General features: G+C 42.5%; 1 protein-coding gene across 14 annotated transcripts in view; it reads right to left on the reverse strand.

The window, feature by feature from the left end:
• LOC111865836 (glutamate receptor ionotropic, kainate 2) overlaps positions 1 to 13,583 on the reverse strand; it is a 236,857-nt gene extending 223,274 nt beyond the window's left edge. For 13 of the 14 annotated variants that reach the window (XM_023854180.2, XM_023854177.2, XM_033751995.1 and 10 more), the window contains exon 1: positions 13,410 to 13,583. In XM_023854180.2, the coding sequence (XP_023709948.1) occupies positions 13,410 to 13,494 (85 nt within the window). In that variant the 5' untranslated portion in view covers positions 13,495 to 13,583. Of the gene's footprint in view, positions 1 to 6,513; positions 6,859 to 13,409 lie in introns of those variants that run through there. The other variant, XM_033751987.1, reaches the window with a different exon arrangement.
• Positions 13,584 to 17,085: the final 3,502 nt, after the last annotated feature.

Consider the following 17,085-nt stretch of genomic DNA (forward strand, 5'->3'; position numbering starts at 1 on the left):
AAATAGTACACTCCAAATGCCACAATACAACTGACTGGTTGCTGGCTAACTCGGAAATAACTCGGAGGTAGCTCGAGGACTGATTCGTAGGTAGCTCCAGGACTGACTGTGAATAGCCTTCGCTGCGCCTCATGTAGCCTCGATCGGACCATACAGAAAACGGCCACGTAATAGGCACCCTTGTTGCCTGGCGCTGTGTTGCTAGTAACGCTAGCGGAAGTAACCGCTATTACTACTTGGTGATGTCACGGCTGTTGACTCGCCTTGCCTAGCGACCAGGATCCTAGGACTCGGCTAACATCGGCTCGCTTCGGCTTCGCTCGGCGCATCACGGCTGGCGGGGGGTGGGGGAGGGCTCATAGCTCAGCATGTCACAATATCATTATAGATAGCTAAGTGTAAAACCGTATTCCACTGCGGAAGAAGTCCTTAAGCCTTCTTTGATTGCTGCTAGTAATGAAGTATTAGACCAGTCTGCGGCAAGTAAAATGAAAGACATCCGGTTGTCGAATGATACAGTTGGTAGGCGGATATCTGATATGGCAGAAGATACAGAAACGCAACTCATTGAAACAATTAAAAAATCGAATTTGTTTGCATTAGAGCTTCTTTGAGGAATAAGTTATTCAGTACTACTATAGTTCAGAATTGAAGAAGACAAGCAATAAATATTAATTCCGTAAGGAATATACTCGCATTTCCAGTATACGCCGTCAGATCTTCGAGAACACAATACTGCAAGAGTGACTGAAGTGAACAGATCCTACATCAGAAAAGACAAGGTTTTGTTGTGGTGAAATACTGTTTGAATGCAACAGCAATCAGAGATCTGACAGGCAAGTTTCATGACGTAACAATGGCAAGCAATTTGAGCAGGGACCATAACCGCAATAATTCAGTTGCGCTTTTGAACTAGCGTAATATTACAACCCGCGAAATGATCTTCTCGCTTCCTGTAGATAAAGGTTTTCGTCTGTTGAAAGCAGGAATGATGCTCCTGACACTGCCGAGTTTGTAGCCAGACACGTCCACTCAAGGCAAAGAATATCAGTTAGTATTAGTGACGGGGGTTTCCCTCTATTGGACCTCCGTAACTATTCGAAAAATGCAAAATTGCTACTAAGAAATGGCTACAAGTCCTTAATATTCGATTTCTTTCAACTCGATAGAAAGTACAGCGGAAACTACATATTAATAATTACTTAATCTAGTTATAAATCTGTAAGCAGAGGAATATCCTACACGAAATAAGAAAACGGAAGGCTAATTGGATTGGTCATATCTTACGCAGTAACTGCCTTCTAAAAGAAGTTATTGAAGGAAAGATAGAGGGGCGGATAGAAGTGACCAGAAGACGAGGAAGAAGACGTAAGAAGATGCTGGATGACCTTGGGGACAGAACAGGATATTTTCATTTGAAGGAGAAAGCTCTAGATCGCATCAAGTGGAGGAACTGTTTTGGAAGAGACTGTGGACCTGTCGTCTTGACAGATTACAGATGAATGAAGCAAAATTCCCGCTATAAAGGTTAAACATACACACTCTCGGTATATTACGGAGAAATGTACTCAGAATTATTAAAAGTATCCATGGAGCAAATACGTTCCTAATTCCGTGGCAAAGTGCCGTACCACAAAATAAGCTACGTGACGAAACTGGTTAAGTTCACCCTAAATCTTCGCTATTTATTCAGACAAACGAAAGCGTCACGCAGTTTTTATGATAGGGCCTCCAAAATATAGCACAAAATAAATACGAAAATATGTATGTTAAAATGTTTCAGCATTTATAACATCAGAAAAAGCTTTCCAACGGTTATCGTGTTTTGATTTTAACTTCTGCAAAACAACTCTCTTAAAAGAAAGCAGTCTTCTGGGATTTGGCACCGTGTATATGTGGTGGTAACCGACGTTTCGGAGGAACGTATCGCCTCCATCTTCAGGGTAGAAGGAAAAATATAAGAAATCCGCAAGCGAAGAGACCGTGAGAACCGGTAAAAGCAGTCTGCTTCTACCCTGAAAATGGAGGCGATACGTTCCTCCGAAACGTCCGTTAACACCACATATACACGGTGCCAAAACCCAGAAGACTGCTTTCTTCATAGTCATCGCCGTGAAAGCCTCAAATCTTACAACTCTCTTAAAAGTTTAAAGATGTTCCATTATACAATTATAGTAGTTTTTAGAATGCTGCACTGAATGAAGCTAATATTTACCCTACAAAATTCGCCTCTGCAGCAAAATGACGAACGAATAAAACAGGCAATTTCATTAATTGTTTTGCAGATTGTAACGCTCTCACTAGTGAGGCTATATAGGGTCGGATGGCAGGATTAATGATGAATTACAGAATATTTATAAAGAAACTGTCTACGAGTAATCGAGGTACTGTTGCAGAATTTGACTGGAAGGACTGAGTAAAACCAAGAAAATCATCTGTTAGTAAAGCAAGTGTCCAGGCCAAGATTCGAACAGAACACCTCCAAGATACAAGTCTGGAGCGTTACCTCTAGAAACCTGCTTGGTTTATTTCATGAACAAGAGCCAGAGTATTTGAGAGGTTATATCTGGACTTGCTGACGTAACTACGCATTCATTCACTCACACACACACACACACACACACACGGCAACGTTGATACCACAGTCTTTCCTTACAGTAGAATAGAAGTTGTATTGGATTGGTTTCCGACGAAAGTAAAACTGACATACGTAAAAACCGAGATACAATTCACTCTACAATTTTCAGTTCAGAAGAATTTCACAGAAATGCATCCCAGCAGTCGAGGTGAAACGCCAAGCCAGGTAGACGGACGGACACCACTTTCCCATTAACAGTTCATTTTATAAAACAAATGCAAACATTTCACTCAAAGCCCCGGTTCAGCCCAAGGTTGTGAACCCATAAACCAGACTGTCCCCCCCCCCCGCCCATACGGAAAGAGAAGCAAAGTGACCACATAACGCCATCTACTGCTTTATTGTAGCAGGCCTGTGGTGTAATCACTTCAGAGTAATAAGCTTGTGGAAATTAATTCTAACGGACGTTTTTAAAAGCAAAATGCCATAAACCTTCTGCATATCCCGCAGTACAGGGAACAAATATGGACATGTACACTTAAAACCAATTTAAATGCATATGCGTCCCACTTTAGGATGCTTCAAGATATCATTGTTAATTCTGGGAACAAGATGCGACTAAGCAGATCGCGAAAAAATATGCATATATGTATTACAAGAAAAATATTTTAAAGTGTCAAAAAAATACACTCATTAATAATAATAATAATATAGCCCTTGCATGCGGACATAATAAAATTGCATTTAAAAAAACGAAAGAATGCAGATCTAATTATTGACAACTGAAACTTCTGAAAATAAATAACGCTGGTGGTTCCGTAAACAAATTGACTGATATCAAAACACCTCTGTGAGACACTAGAGAGGCCTACACTTTAGACAACTCATTGCGCCAAACACAAGTCTCAAACCGATGTACGAGAACAGTGTCACCACTAGATGACCGCTAGAGGAACACTTGTCTGTAGTACTAACATTTATGACAGAAATCTACGTTTGTGGAAATCCATGTATATTGTTACACGATCATTTTAAGTTGATGTGTCAGCCATACACAACAAGTACAGATACAGGACCTACACGCACATCTGCGCTCTCTTCAAGCGAAATTTTTTAATATCTAAAAGGGCGAAAGCTCCTTCGAACAGACGTTCAGTTCGCGTTTCTCGTGCAAATTACAGTTCTAGAGAAAATAAAAAAAGAGGGTGGGGGGCTGAATACCCTAGAATATGTACACATCTGAGCTTGCATATTGAACAGTCAACAAAGTCTTGCAAGCACTTGTGAAGATTTTTTTTCCTTGGCACTACAGCCCCAGTGGGCCTAGGCCTACCTCCATGAACTCTCCGTTCACTTCGGTTTACTAGATCTTACACATGCGGTAGGACTCCTTGGGCGGGTGATCAGCTCGTCGCAAGACCTCTACCTGTACAGAAACAGAGAAAAACGCGCACACACACAAACTAAACATCCATGCCCTGAGTGGGATTCGAACCCACGATCCGGGTTTCCAAGCGAGCGAAGACAGTGCATGTCTTAGACCGCTCGGCTACAGTGACCGGCACTTGTGAAGATTACCCATGTCTAAATCTCTTATTTTCGATCATAATTAAAAGAAGTTTCCTTCCACCTGATAACATACGTGTACGTGTCACGACGTAGCTTCTTTAAAGTTTAAATTTTGCTTCCTTCGAGATGATGAACCATATTGTTATCCCGTGCGTACGACTGCGACTCCCAACAGGAGCAAGATATTTTTCTCTTCTCCACAGCGTCAAGACCAGCTCTGAGTCCCAGCCAACTTCCTGTCCTTAAGATATCGGAGTCCCTATTCCCGGCAGCAGAGCGTCTGGGACGTGAAAGCGACCTTTCACCTTCATCTTCGCAACAAGACTTTCCACTGTGTAATACTAGGTCGCTCCAGTTGTCTTCAACACCGTTTCCATCAGTAACTATATTGTTGTAGAGGTGTGTTTACTGCACCGTTGCTTAGCAACGGCTGTTCTTGTTATTTATTTCAAGGTTTTTACCTAGCAAAGGGTGTATACTACACAATATTCTACCTGAACAGTAGTAACATAACTGGAATAACACCGTAGAAAACCAAGGTCTCAACAACTCTCGCAACAGCTGTAATTGGCCACTGCAGTAGATTTACGTTTCATGGTCTGTAACATAACCAGTATCTCAGCCGGTTAGTTAGTTTCTCGTAGCACCGGCCCAAGTTCCATCCCAGATCAGTTCATTTGGTACTTGTGGTTGACAAATTGGCACTTGGACAGGCTTTCTTCGAGTACTTCGGTTTCCCCTGCCAATTATTATTCCATCATATACTCCATTTCCCTCATCTATCGTCCTAAACTACTACAGTGGGCTATTAAAAGCCGGAATACCAAGGGCCTCACTCTTCCCCGACTCTTGAAATAACAAAACATCATAACGAACAGCAGGCTAACTTACTTACGGTCTTTCGTAACAAGCTTATTTTTTACGGTGAGGAGTTGTTATCCCCACGCCCAACCCCCAAGCTGGAGGACCATCCCTTGTCGGCTGTCCGAGACTGCTTATTCAATATATTCGCAGCTTCCCTCGATAACCGGAGGGCGTCTCCTCCATCCGCAACCTGAGGACGCGCCATGCCGTGGTGACAAGATACCCACCTAACAGCAGGCTATAACTTCAAAATAACCATCTCATTTTGAATTAATTCGGCAAACATCCGTTCATGCATCTGCGTGTTTCGTTTCCGCAACTACTGAACAGATTTCAACGTAATTAGCTCCTGAGGGACTACACCAAAATTTGTCAGGTCAATTAACTTTGGTTCGTATGGGTCCAGTAGAATATCTAGACTTATAATTAACAAAATTATCAGAACCTGAATGGAGTTCCGTAGGAAAACATTGGCACATGGCATGAATACAGACTCCATTATTGTCCATAACTTTCATTTGAAACATTTTTGAACATGACGAATACTTAACGAAGTAAAGAGAATGATATCCGATACTACTATTCACTGTGATAGGCCTGAGAAACAACCAATTTTAGGCCTTTCTCATATCATGTACCGGTAAGGCATTCAAATACGTAAAAAACGCTTTTTAAAATATGTTGGAGCATACTTTTCACCTACGTTTACGAAATAGTCTGTGTTTTTCCAGCCTGCTGACAGGCTTCCATTTTAAGATGAGATGGAGCATTTGACGGTCGCTTTTGTATAGTTGCGTTAGCGCGCCATTTTAATCGAGTAAATAAGTATTTTTTTATTACTAGTGAGGTGGGACTAAGTCCCTTGAACTGCGCCCATTTCTGGACTATTGTACCAGACCCAGATAATAGGCGAGGATGATTGTGGAGAATTTGGTGGAATGAAGATCGGCAGGGGAAGCCGAAGTACTCGGAGAAAACCCGCCCCAGCGCCACTTTGTCCACCAGAAATCCCATCTGACCAGACCCGGGATCGAACCCGATCCGCCGCGGTGGGAAGCCAGCGACTAACCGCTTATGCTATGGCGCGGCCTAAAGTAAATAAGTATGTAGAGGCAAAGTTGTTCCTGTGTTCAATTAACTAAGCACCACACCATGTAGACGTATGCGGAGTGGAGGCATAGCTCCACCAATCTTGACCTCGCAGGTAGATGGAATTGAGTGGTCAGCTTCACACTCCTGCCGCTTTAATGCGGGGGAAAGTGCCCCCCCCCCACGATATACATTGATTAGGTGGCTGGGTGAGCCCCAGAGCTTTTCTAAAAGCTGTGGAGTAGAGAATAATCTCTTGCCCTGACAAGAATCGAATCCCGACCCCTTGGCCAACCAGTACCTAGCCTCTATTTCGAATGAGCTATATAAACATGAAATTATGTTATATTGTTCATTTAAAATACATTAAATAAAATAATAATAGCAAACGAATTAGGTTATGTCGTACTTACCACATCTTCCTACTAATACGGCCCCATCCATGCATGCATTACCTCCTATTTGGAACACTCACTTTCATGGTCACACAACGCACAACAGTTACATAATGTCTCAGCTAAATTATAAGTTTGTTCCCTGTAAACTGGATAAAAACAGCAATATTACCCAATACTACGAGACTGAAGTAACCACGCTCCCGCACTTCACTACAGCACAGATTGTCTGTCGCAGTAGACCGACTGCACTATCTAGCGGCTGGCAGTCAACAACCGCTGGAGCCAAACCACTTAGTACGTACTGCACTCGAGATGGTACTGACCGGTACTGACTGCCAACCGTTATCGTCGTGGGCGGCCATCGACTGTGCCAATGAAACCTTATCTTTACATTGGTTCTCAACTTGAGAGTCTGGGGTATAACTTAACCTAGGGAATCTTACGGCAGAGAAGGTGAGCTACATGTATGATTGCATTTCCCACGGGCGTATGAATTGCAGAATTATGTATAAAGTCGCATTTAACAACTCCTTAATGAATACGTATGAGACGGTTTGTATCACTATACGATATGTCAGCGGCGCTCCCTGGTTCCCACAGAACATGAAGCACAGAAACCAACTACACCTACAAGATTCAGGAACAAGCAATTAGGCTGAGCCTGCTAGTTCGTGTTCATGATCATAATGATGATGATAGTGAAGCAGCACAATAATGCACTCCAATTTATTCCTTAGAGCATTTCCTGTTAAAAACCATTACTTCAGGGTCGAATGGTAGAATGATTAGTAAATGATGAACTGTGAGAGACGTGGAACGAGGCTGTTGTAAATTAAGGAAAGTACTGTACCAGTACTTGCCTTCAGGGATATGAAATTGCTCACACTAGTTAGTCGGTGTCCTGCTCAGACTCGAACTGGGAAATTCCGGAATGCAAGTCAAATTTCTGCCTATTAAGCCGTCTTGTTTTGTCCCTGTGTCTGAAGTGTTATGGAGGCTACTTTTTTTAATTCGCTTAGTGGGGCGTGGAGTCCAACTGGGTCCACTCGGCACGGCGGCCACTGATTGGCCTATTGTAGCCTGCCCTGGGTGATTACGATGATGGAGAATTTGGTAAGATAAAGATTGGCAGGGGAGAACGAAGTACTCGGAGAAAACCCGCCCCAACGCCACTTTTTCCACCACAAATCCCACTTGACCAGACCCGGGATTGAACCCGGGCCGCCGCGGTGGGAAGCCAGCGACTAACCGCTTGAGCTATGGCGCGGCCTTATGGAAGCTACTTAGTGAGCCTTAACATCCGTCAACCTGGGCCCACAGAGGCACGTCAAAAGGGAGTTGTGCACTTTGGTATCAGAGTGCCCCCCCATGCTACCGGTTGAGTCAGTAATATTTAAACTTTAAACAGCATAGTTAGGCCACTAGGTATTTTGACGTGAATATCCATTGTTAGGCAACGGGTAGGTAAACACGCACACGCAACAATGGGACATCCATTGTTAGGTAAAGGATCAGTAAACACGCTTCTTAACAATAGACATGGGTGTTTTCCGTGAGGTCCTTGTTGAGGGGTTATAAAGGAACGAAGAAAGTACAGTAGAACTTGGTTATAACGTCATCAAAGGGACCTAAGAATAGTGTCGTTATAAACGAATGTCGTTGTAACCGAAATGGGCACTTCCACAGTAGCCTTATGTTAGTCACGTAAAAATCTACCAAAAACCGAGTTAAAATGTTGCATTTTTTAGTGAAATACGTAGTTAAGTACAGACTAACGTAACATTAAAGTGGAATTGCCCAAATGTGTAATATCAAAGACATATTACAGCGCTTTTCACTGACAATACACACAATATTTCACGAATCACTTTAACTTTCTCTTCAATGCTTAAAACTTTCCTTTTCATTGCCATGTTTTCGCTACTGCACTTCTCTGGGTTTAGGCAGGAACACTATAGGGTAAGTAGACAATGTGAGGTCCTGTTAGACGAGATTCTAGGAAAGGAATGCAGTTAACAACCTGCCGCGTCCTCTTGCACTATTCACGCAGTCCCACCCCACACCCTTGTTTTCGCATAAAACCCACGCTCCTCTTGCAGCCCGCGGTCGTATTCTTCCAGGACAGTCACGTCAGCAAGTAGAGAAAGTGAGGGTGGGCAGACACATCGAACTTTCCCACGATATCAATGAAATTCAGGAATGAAAATGACGTTACATACGAGGTTGATGCATTTGTGCATATCGTAGTAAGCAAGGTATAAAAACAGTAGCTTTATGAGGAATTAGTTCGTACCATTGAATATTTGACGCAATAGACAAGGTGTCGCAGAAAGCGATGTTGCTATAACCAAGTTTTACTGTAGTTTGGAGAGTACAGAACAATAGTCGGAAGAGAATTTGGTCCAGTTCTGGAGATAGCAGTCGAAGGTGATTGAGAGGAAATGGCAAAAAAGGAATTAATCGGTGCAAAGAAGACTTAACTTGTGATTTGAAGTTAGAGTGAGACACTTATAAATTCGTTGCCAGGATACGACTAGTGAAGACTGAGAATCCTAGTGCGTATATAACAGTGAACTGTAAAGGGTGTAGAAGAGCGATAGCGCTGTATTGCTGTAGTCCTGAGTTGTGCAATGAATCCAATCATCCAATTTAAAGCCCGCCTTATAAGTCACGCACAACCCTACGCGTGACAATATAATCTATAACACGTAATTTCATTTTCAGGAACGCATTCCATCAACTGCCAACCTCCTTGTTTCCTCTGTGATGGCAGGACTGCAACGGTGAATTGTAAAATTCCCAAGACGTGTACAATAGGCTGAACTTGGAGCCGGGGTGCCATTATGTCTTCCTACCACTCCATTAATGTGTTTTGTTACGACGCAGTCTGCTCACTGAACCGCGTCTCAGACTGAACGACGGGGCCAACACCTGAACTGCGCTGAATATCACACATAGCTTAGTTAAACACCACTACATTGAGATAGATGAGGGAGTGCAGCTATAAAGATTAATGCTATTGTGGACAGTGACGTAATGGTTGTCACCCTTGCTTCATACTCGAGAGATTCCTAACTTGGTTCCCGACCCAAAGGCCGTCTGTTCTGATGCTGGGATCCACGAAACAGAACAGGACAACTCCCCACCACAAGCCTCCTACGTCGTCTTTCTTAATAATTTCCTATTGAACTCTATATAACCTACATAACTGAACGTGCTTGATTAAAACAGAAAACTAAGCTCTTGCAGTTAGTTACTGGTAATGAATTGTGTGGGATGTTTGAGGAAGGCGTCATAGCTCTTCAGTGTGAGAAATAAAGTGTTGTGTAGGCCCATGTATGTACGTGTATTGATTCTTGATACATTTAACGGCGCTTTATCAATTGAACAGTTTAAAACTAAAGGTAAACGGGAAGATGGCCGGTCACGGTAGGCGAGCGCTCTAAGGCATGTACTGTCTTCGCTCGCTTGGAAATCGGGATCGTGGGTTCGAATCCCACTCAGGGCCTTGATGTTTAGTTTGTGTGTGTGCGTTTTTCTGTGTTTGTGTACAGGTAGAGGCTTTGCGACGAGCTAATCACTCGCCCAAGGAGTCCTACCGAATGTGTAAGATCTAGTAAACTGAAGTGAAGCGGAGAGTTTCATGGTCCTAGGCCCAAATTGGGGCTGTAGCGCTACAGGAAAAAAAACGGGAAGATGATTTTCATTAACGAATTACAAAGGATAAGATATAAAGATGGTGATGGGGTGTTCCACATAGAAAGCAAGGCGGCTTATTCATGAACCTCGGTAGACGGTAATAAAGTTCTTCAGACGCGATAAGAGCGATAAGAGTTACTAATATCAGAGATGAGACCTCTCCATGAATGTGAAACTTTGCAATGTGACAGTATGGGCTGTGTTTTCATGTCCTGCAAGCATACACCAGGAACTACTGTAGCCATTTGCAGCCACAAAGATACTGTGCCAGTCCGCAAAGCTGCACCACCAGCAGAATAAGAGGAAATATGTTGGTCTTGCCACAACTCTCCCGGATGTATCCGGTTTGGAATTCGTAGGTCTTTATTTAATGTATCCATGATCGTGCAGGAACGGTATGATGAAATATGTCACAGTCTTCCCTTTCGTAATCCTAAACCTCGTATAATTCCCGATCACATTTCTGAGCCTTCCGAGGTTGCATAACCTCTTGGGCGAAGAAGTGTCATTAAGTATCCTAGGAACATTTAAAGAGACAATTTATTTCCTTCATCAATATTTCTGGCGTCTTCCCCTTGCGAACTAAGGTGGTGCGAGAATACAACTGATAACTTTAAATTTAACAGTATAAGTGCCAGATTTAGTTCCTGCCCTGTGGAGCCACCACTTTAGGTTCTCAGAGTTGTTCTTCTTTCATGGGTAAATAATACGTGGTATATATATGTATATATATCGCCGGTCACGGTAGCCGAGCGGTCTAAGGCATGCACTGTCTTCGCTCGCTCGGAAGCCGGGATCGTGGGTTCGAATCCCAGTGAGGGCGTGGATATTTGTGTGCGTTTTTCTGTGTTCGTGTACAGGTAGAGGCCTTGCGACGAGCTGATCACTCGCCCAAGGAGTCCTGCCGAATGTGTAAGATCTAGAAAAACCGAAGTGAACGGAGTTATGGAGGTAGGTCTAGGCCCACTGGGGCTGTAGTGCCAAGGGGAAAAAAAAATATATATATATATATGTCACTAAGGACTTGTTAAAGACGGCCTCTGTGGTCTAGTGGTCAGCGTTCTTGGCTACAGGCCCAGAGGTCCAGGGTTCGATTCCCGGCGCTACCTGATTTTCTGAGAAGTATTAGGTCTGGAACGGCGTTCACTCAGCCTCGTGAGGATATTTGAGGAGCTATTTCAAGGAAATAGCGGCTCCGGTCTAGAAAACCGAGATTAACGGCCGTGGGGATCCGTTGCGCTGACCAGGCGACACCCTCTATCCCCAAAAGTTGGAACTAACTTCGCCGACAAGGAGTGGTCGCTGGGTCGGTATTACTCGCTTGCGGACTACAGGCCCCGGAGTTTGTTTTTTATGAAGTTGATATATATATATATATACACGAGTATAATTGTAAAGTGAAAGCTCAATGGGGAAACACGCTGGGAACCAATCCGAACTGTACAGTTTTTCTCGGACGTTTTCTTTTCATTCGTTGTAAATTCCGGCATTTTCCTTATGTTTGAATCATCATACGCTACGATAAATAAACCTAATAACACGAAATGGCCGCCGTCTATTTTAGGTTTCCACAGTAGAAATGATAAGTACACGGAGTGGCCCAAAATCTCTTAACGTAGAATATTCCCTGGAATTTAATGGAATATTCAGGTTTAAACCTACAAGTCAATTTGTTGAACGGTAACACAATTCTGGTAAATTCAGTTATTTATAATAGAATTTCTAAAGTATTTTAATATTCACTTTAGTCACCAGTTATCTGAATGTTGGACTATTCTTTTGATACCTTTTGATCTTAAGGATCAATAAATTGATATTCTGCCTCTACTTGAATATAAACGAGTTAAATGGTTCTGAGAATAAACAGCGATCATGTCTTAACGAGATCTAAATTACAGATTCCCCCTTCAAAAAAAAACAGATTCCGTTCTCTTTGAAGGGGAACCAGATTTTGAATACCTTTGCATTAGAAATTGCTAGCACAGTGCTTTCCGTCATACAAACAGCTGCAGTTACCCACACCATGGCCAATGTCACCAACTTTCTCAACAAAAGAAAGTTCAATAATTCCAAGAGTTCGCTCCGACATCAAAGAAACGCTATAGCTCCTGCTTGCTCTCACGTCTAGAATGTAATTAACTTCCTCGAGGCACCTTGTTCCCCCCCCCCCCCNCCCTTGTTCCCCCCCCCCCCGAAGCTGACATACAAATTCACTGCGTCTAAAAGTGAAAGAAATGTAATTCACGATGAATGACGCCCTAATTGGGTAATAAAACTTCTCAAAATTTCGTTTTACCCACAGGAATAATTTCATGGATACTGGACAGTCTTCTGATTCCGTGGTTTTAGTCACTTTGACGGCTGTGAAATATCATTGAAACAGAGTCATTGTAGTTTATCTTCAGGGCAAGAGACGTAATACAAATATACAGAATTTTGTGATAAATTGCAAGCATTTGCTCAGAAAATTTTAAAATTAATTTTGTATCATCTTGCATGTTTCAGTAGACAAAGTCTAATTCTTATGCCCACGAATTAAATGTCATAACATAACAAGCCTTCAAATCTTCCTATATATAATTGTATTTATAATATTAATATATGTATAATTATAAATTGCATTAACTCTGGGACTGACCTGTGCTGGAGTGAGTTAACTGCAAAGAAGCCATCCTCATGCATGTTCATTATAGATATTTAATTTTATTAATGAAGTTCGAATCCAGTGACACCAACTGTCACAGGAGATAATGGAATTGACGTGTTTTATAATTCACTTTAATTAATTGGGCGAAACAGAACAGCTTTCAATGTTATGAACAAGATTTCTCGCTTAGAAAACCCTGTGTTGTGAATAATTTTATTATGTCTAAATTTGAGTGAGAAAATTATTCTACTAATTTTTATTTTTTAAATCGGGCTATTTATGGGGTTTTATTAATGCAAATTATGTCTGTAAGATACTATGAATACCACATATAAAAGAAGGCACATTTGTTAATAAAACTGAAAGGCCTCAACTACACGACCTACAAAAACATAATCAAATAATTCAGAGTCTTAACCCCCACCCATATTTTAATTAAACGTAATTCAAACGATCTTAATTTAATAACTACGCTCAGGCGGTCTTAAGTAAGCAAGACAATAATGACTCTGCGAAGCGTTCAGAAAAATCTGGGCCGATACACAGGTCTTATACAGCGACTCACCAATTTTGATGAGTGGTGGCAGTGCTGCGACGCCTGACAGAAGGACTATGCAGATGATGACGTGGTGACGGTGCGGACGCGTCATGCTGTTCGCACATGTCTGACGTAACGACGTCACATCACGTCGCTGGAGCAACACTTCTTCCTGTCGAGAGGAGTCTCGCGACTGACAAACGCCGGACAACTGCAACTGGCGTCGCTATGCCCCGTCGGATATCTTCGGCCAGTTCCGTGTCGCTCTTCACTTCGGAATTCATCGCAATATTTCGGTATCAGTTCTTCTGTTACTATATTCGCGGTATTTCCTGTTGCAGTTCCAGTGACATCCGGTATGAGCGGATTGTTGGAGCTGTTCGTAACACCAGAAAGGAAATTACAGAAGAAAACGCATAAAGAGGCGTCTCAGTGCTTAGCACTCCTGTATTCGTAATGTCCCGAGTAGGGATCTCGGATTGGCGATCGGTTATGCTATGAATTTCCATGGTTCTAGTAAGTCCCTCAAGCCAAATGCTGAGACAGTGATTTAATATAAGCAGAATCGTACCACATTGCTCAAAATTCATCATTCATAATGTCCACCTACTGTACGAACTAGGGTATATCATGATTTGTTCAGGCAATGTTATGGAAGATGTTTGAACGTACCACTGGCACATGCAAGCTGGAAGTCTAGTAGCTTTTAAAAGGCAGTGTTATGATCTGTATCAAGATGTGTTGACGGAGTAGAGCCATTTTTTCATTCAGCTCATGGTGTTGAAGAAGTGTCGTTGAATTGATATAGGATCAGTCAACCAAAACGTATAAAATGTTATTGTCAATACATTCCACCTATTCAAATGCTCATAGTGAGTAATGTGCCAGCATGAACATGAAATGTGATGAAATTAGTCTAATGCATTTTTTTTATTGCCAGTGGGGTGGGACTAAGTAGCTTGTACTGCGGCCAATTCTGGCCTATTGTACCAGCCCCAGATGATAGGTGAGGGTGATTGTGAAGCAATTAGTGGAATGAAGATTGGCAGGGGAAACGGAAGTACTCGGAGAAGACTTGCCCCAGCGCCACTTTGTCCATCACAAATCCCACTTGACCAGACCCGGGATCGAACCCGGACCGCCGCGGTGGGAAGTCAGAAACTAACCGCTTGAGCTATGGCGCGGACTATTCTAATGTAACAGTACTGAAATAAAGGTAAAGTTATCCTTGGCTTAACTAATTAAGAACTACGCTATGAAGGCGTATGGGGGAGTCTACGTATAGATCCACATTTTCTTGACCTCGACACTAGCTGGAGGAGAAGGTCAGCTCCACGCCCAGGCCTACCCATTGGATAGGAGGTTGGGTGGACCCCAGAGCCGGTCTAGACGACATGAAGAAGAGAAAATTCTTGACATTACCGGGACTCGAACTCCGACCTCTCGGTCTTCAAACCCATAGATAATCCCTATAACGACTACGCTACCCTGGGTAATATTTTGAGGAAAAATTCACAGAATCCTAAATAAGTAACATGCATAGCAGAAACAAGGAACGCACGAGATTTGAAGGGACCACATAGGAGATATACATGTACACGAGATACTTGACCAAGCGTCGCGGTTAAGCGAGTAGCGGCCCTCCAACATATTCGGAAGGTCCGTGTTCAAGTTCCTCTCCAGTCATTGACTATAATATATGCGGTTTTCGTAGATTTTTCAGTCCCTCCTGGTTTGTTTTTTGCTTTAGTCCGCAAGCGAACTATACCGACCGAGCGATCGCCGCTTCTCGGCGAAGTTAGTGTCAACTTTAGCGGATAGAGGAGGTCGCGTGGTCAGCGCAACGAATCCCCACGGCCGTTAATTTTGGTATTCTAGACCGGAGCCGCTACTTTTCTATTCAAGTAGCTACTCAGTTATCCTCACGAGGCTGAGTGAATCCCGTTCCAGACCCACTACTTCTCAGAAAATCTGGTAGCGCCGGAAATCGAACCCGGACCTCTGGATCTGTAGCCAGGAACTCTGACCACTAGACCACAGAGGCTCTGAGGAATCTAAAACGTCGTTAAATAGGCTAAAAAGGGAACTGGGTACAGAAAGTAATGAAGAATTTGGGCTACTTAACGATGCTGCTTCAGCTGAAATGATTATATGCCACAGAATTTGATTCTAAAAACACGTTGAATATGTTAAGTTCAAGGCATGTGCTGTAAAGTTACGTGATACCGAGCGTCTTTTAAAAGCAAGCTGGGCTGCTATAAAGAGTTCACAGAGTTCTCTTGGATTAGAAAATGTTTGTGCATATGCATCGGCGTAAATGGTGAACACACTGATTATATGTTGTAACAGCTGTGTCAAAAGTCGAATATTATTTGTGATTTCAAATTTTTTGGGCATCTTGCTCATGAAGCAAGAGGAATTGCAACACAACATTAGGTGAGCAGAAAATAAAGTGGTATTCTGTTACTGATGCTATACAGCATTACTAGAACTAAATAGTGATAGCTAACTAATGAGAACTGCATTCTTATATGTGAACAGTTTCGCTCTTTTGATGAGAAAAGTTCATGTTCAAAATTAACATAAAATCCCAGTCCAAATTATCTTATTCATTTGTTAGATTTTTCAGAAATAAAACGATTCTTCGTTTTTCTCGGAATTTACATAAGCACATTGCATTTATTTTCGTCCTCAGCTACTCCTTTCAATCTTTCGCTGCATTAAAATCTGATTTTGGCCGCGCCACAGCTCAAGCGGTTAGTTGCTGGCTTCCCACCGCGGCGGACCGGATTCGATCCCGGGTCTGGTCAATTGGGATTTGTGGTGAACAAAGTGGCGCTGGGGCAGGTTTCCTCCGAGTACTTCGGTTTCCCCTGCCAATCTTCATTCCACCAATTGCTCCACAGTCACCCTCACCTATCATCTGGGGCTGGTACAATATGCCAGAAGTGGCCGCAGTACAAGGGACTTATTCCCACCCCACTAGCAATAAAAAAACTGATTTTGGTAATATTTATAATTTTTACTTAGTCCAGATTTCTTTGCATACCGCAAATGAAAGTCCGTTCCTGGATGAAAAAATATTTAGTAAATATGCAAAACACAGAAACAAATTAGGGTAATTAAGAGAGGAAATGGGGTCTATATGGTCATTCCATACTGGAACTAACATCAGCAAACGTCTACGCGAAAGAAACAAGCAAGAACTACATTTCTCTGTTCACGTTACGTTCCGCAGCCTATGTTGGTAAGGAGCCATTATGAGCTGAGTTATGACAGCATTAGAAAGTATTACTCGCGACAGAGCATCGTCCCGACAATGTCTCACTTCAGTTAACTTTTTAATGCTGACAAATTACTGTCGACCAGCTGAAGCTAGGATGTTCACTAGTAACAATTTTAAACCTGTGGTGTTAAACCGGGGATTCGTGCCTCATGGACTACAAGCCATTTCAGTACAAATCAGGGTTTTCGTGACATATGCCTATGTATTTCTTCCTAATAGCGGATGCTCATTTCAACAAGTGGGAAAGATATCCGGGACGTTAATATACATGGTCCAGAAAATATTTGTAAAGCGTTTCTTTTCATTAACTTGTGGCACTTTTACAACACACCTTTATTTGCTTTTCAACATAGTCACCATGGATCGCAATGCACTTAGTGAGCCTGGGTGTTATGAAATGACTTTATCTGGTATATA

The sequence above is a fragment of the Cryptotermes secundus genome, unplaced genomic scaffold, assembly GCF_002891405.2.
Source record: "Cryptotermes secundus unplaced genomic scaffold, Csec_1.0 scaffold1158, whole genome shotgun sequence".
NCBI lineage: Eukaryota > Metazoa > Arthropoda > Insecta > Blattodea > Kalotermitidae > Cryptotermes > Cryptotermes secundus.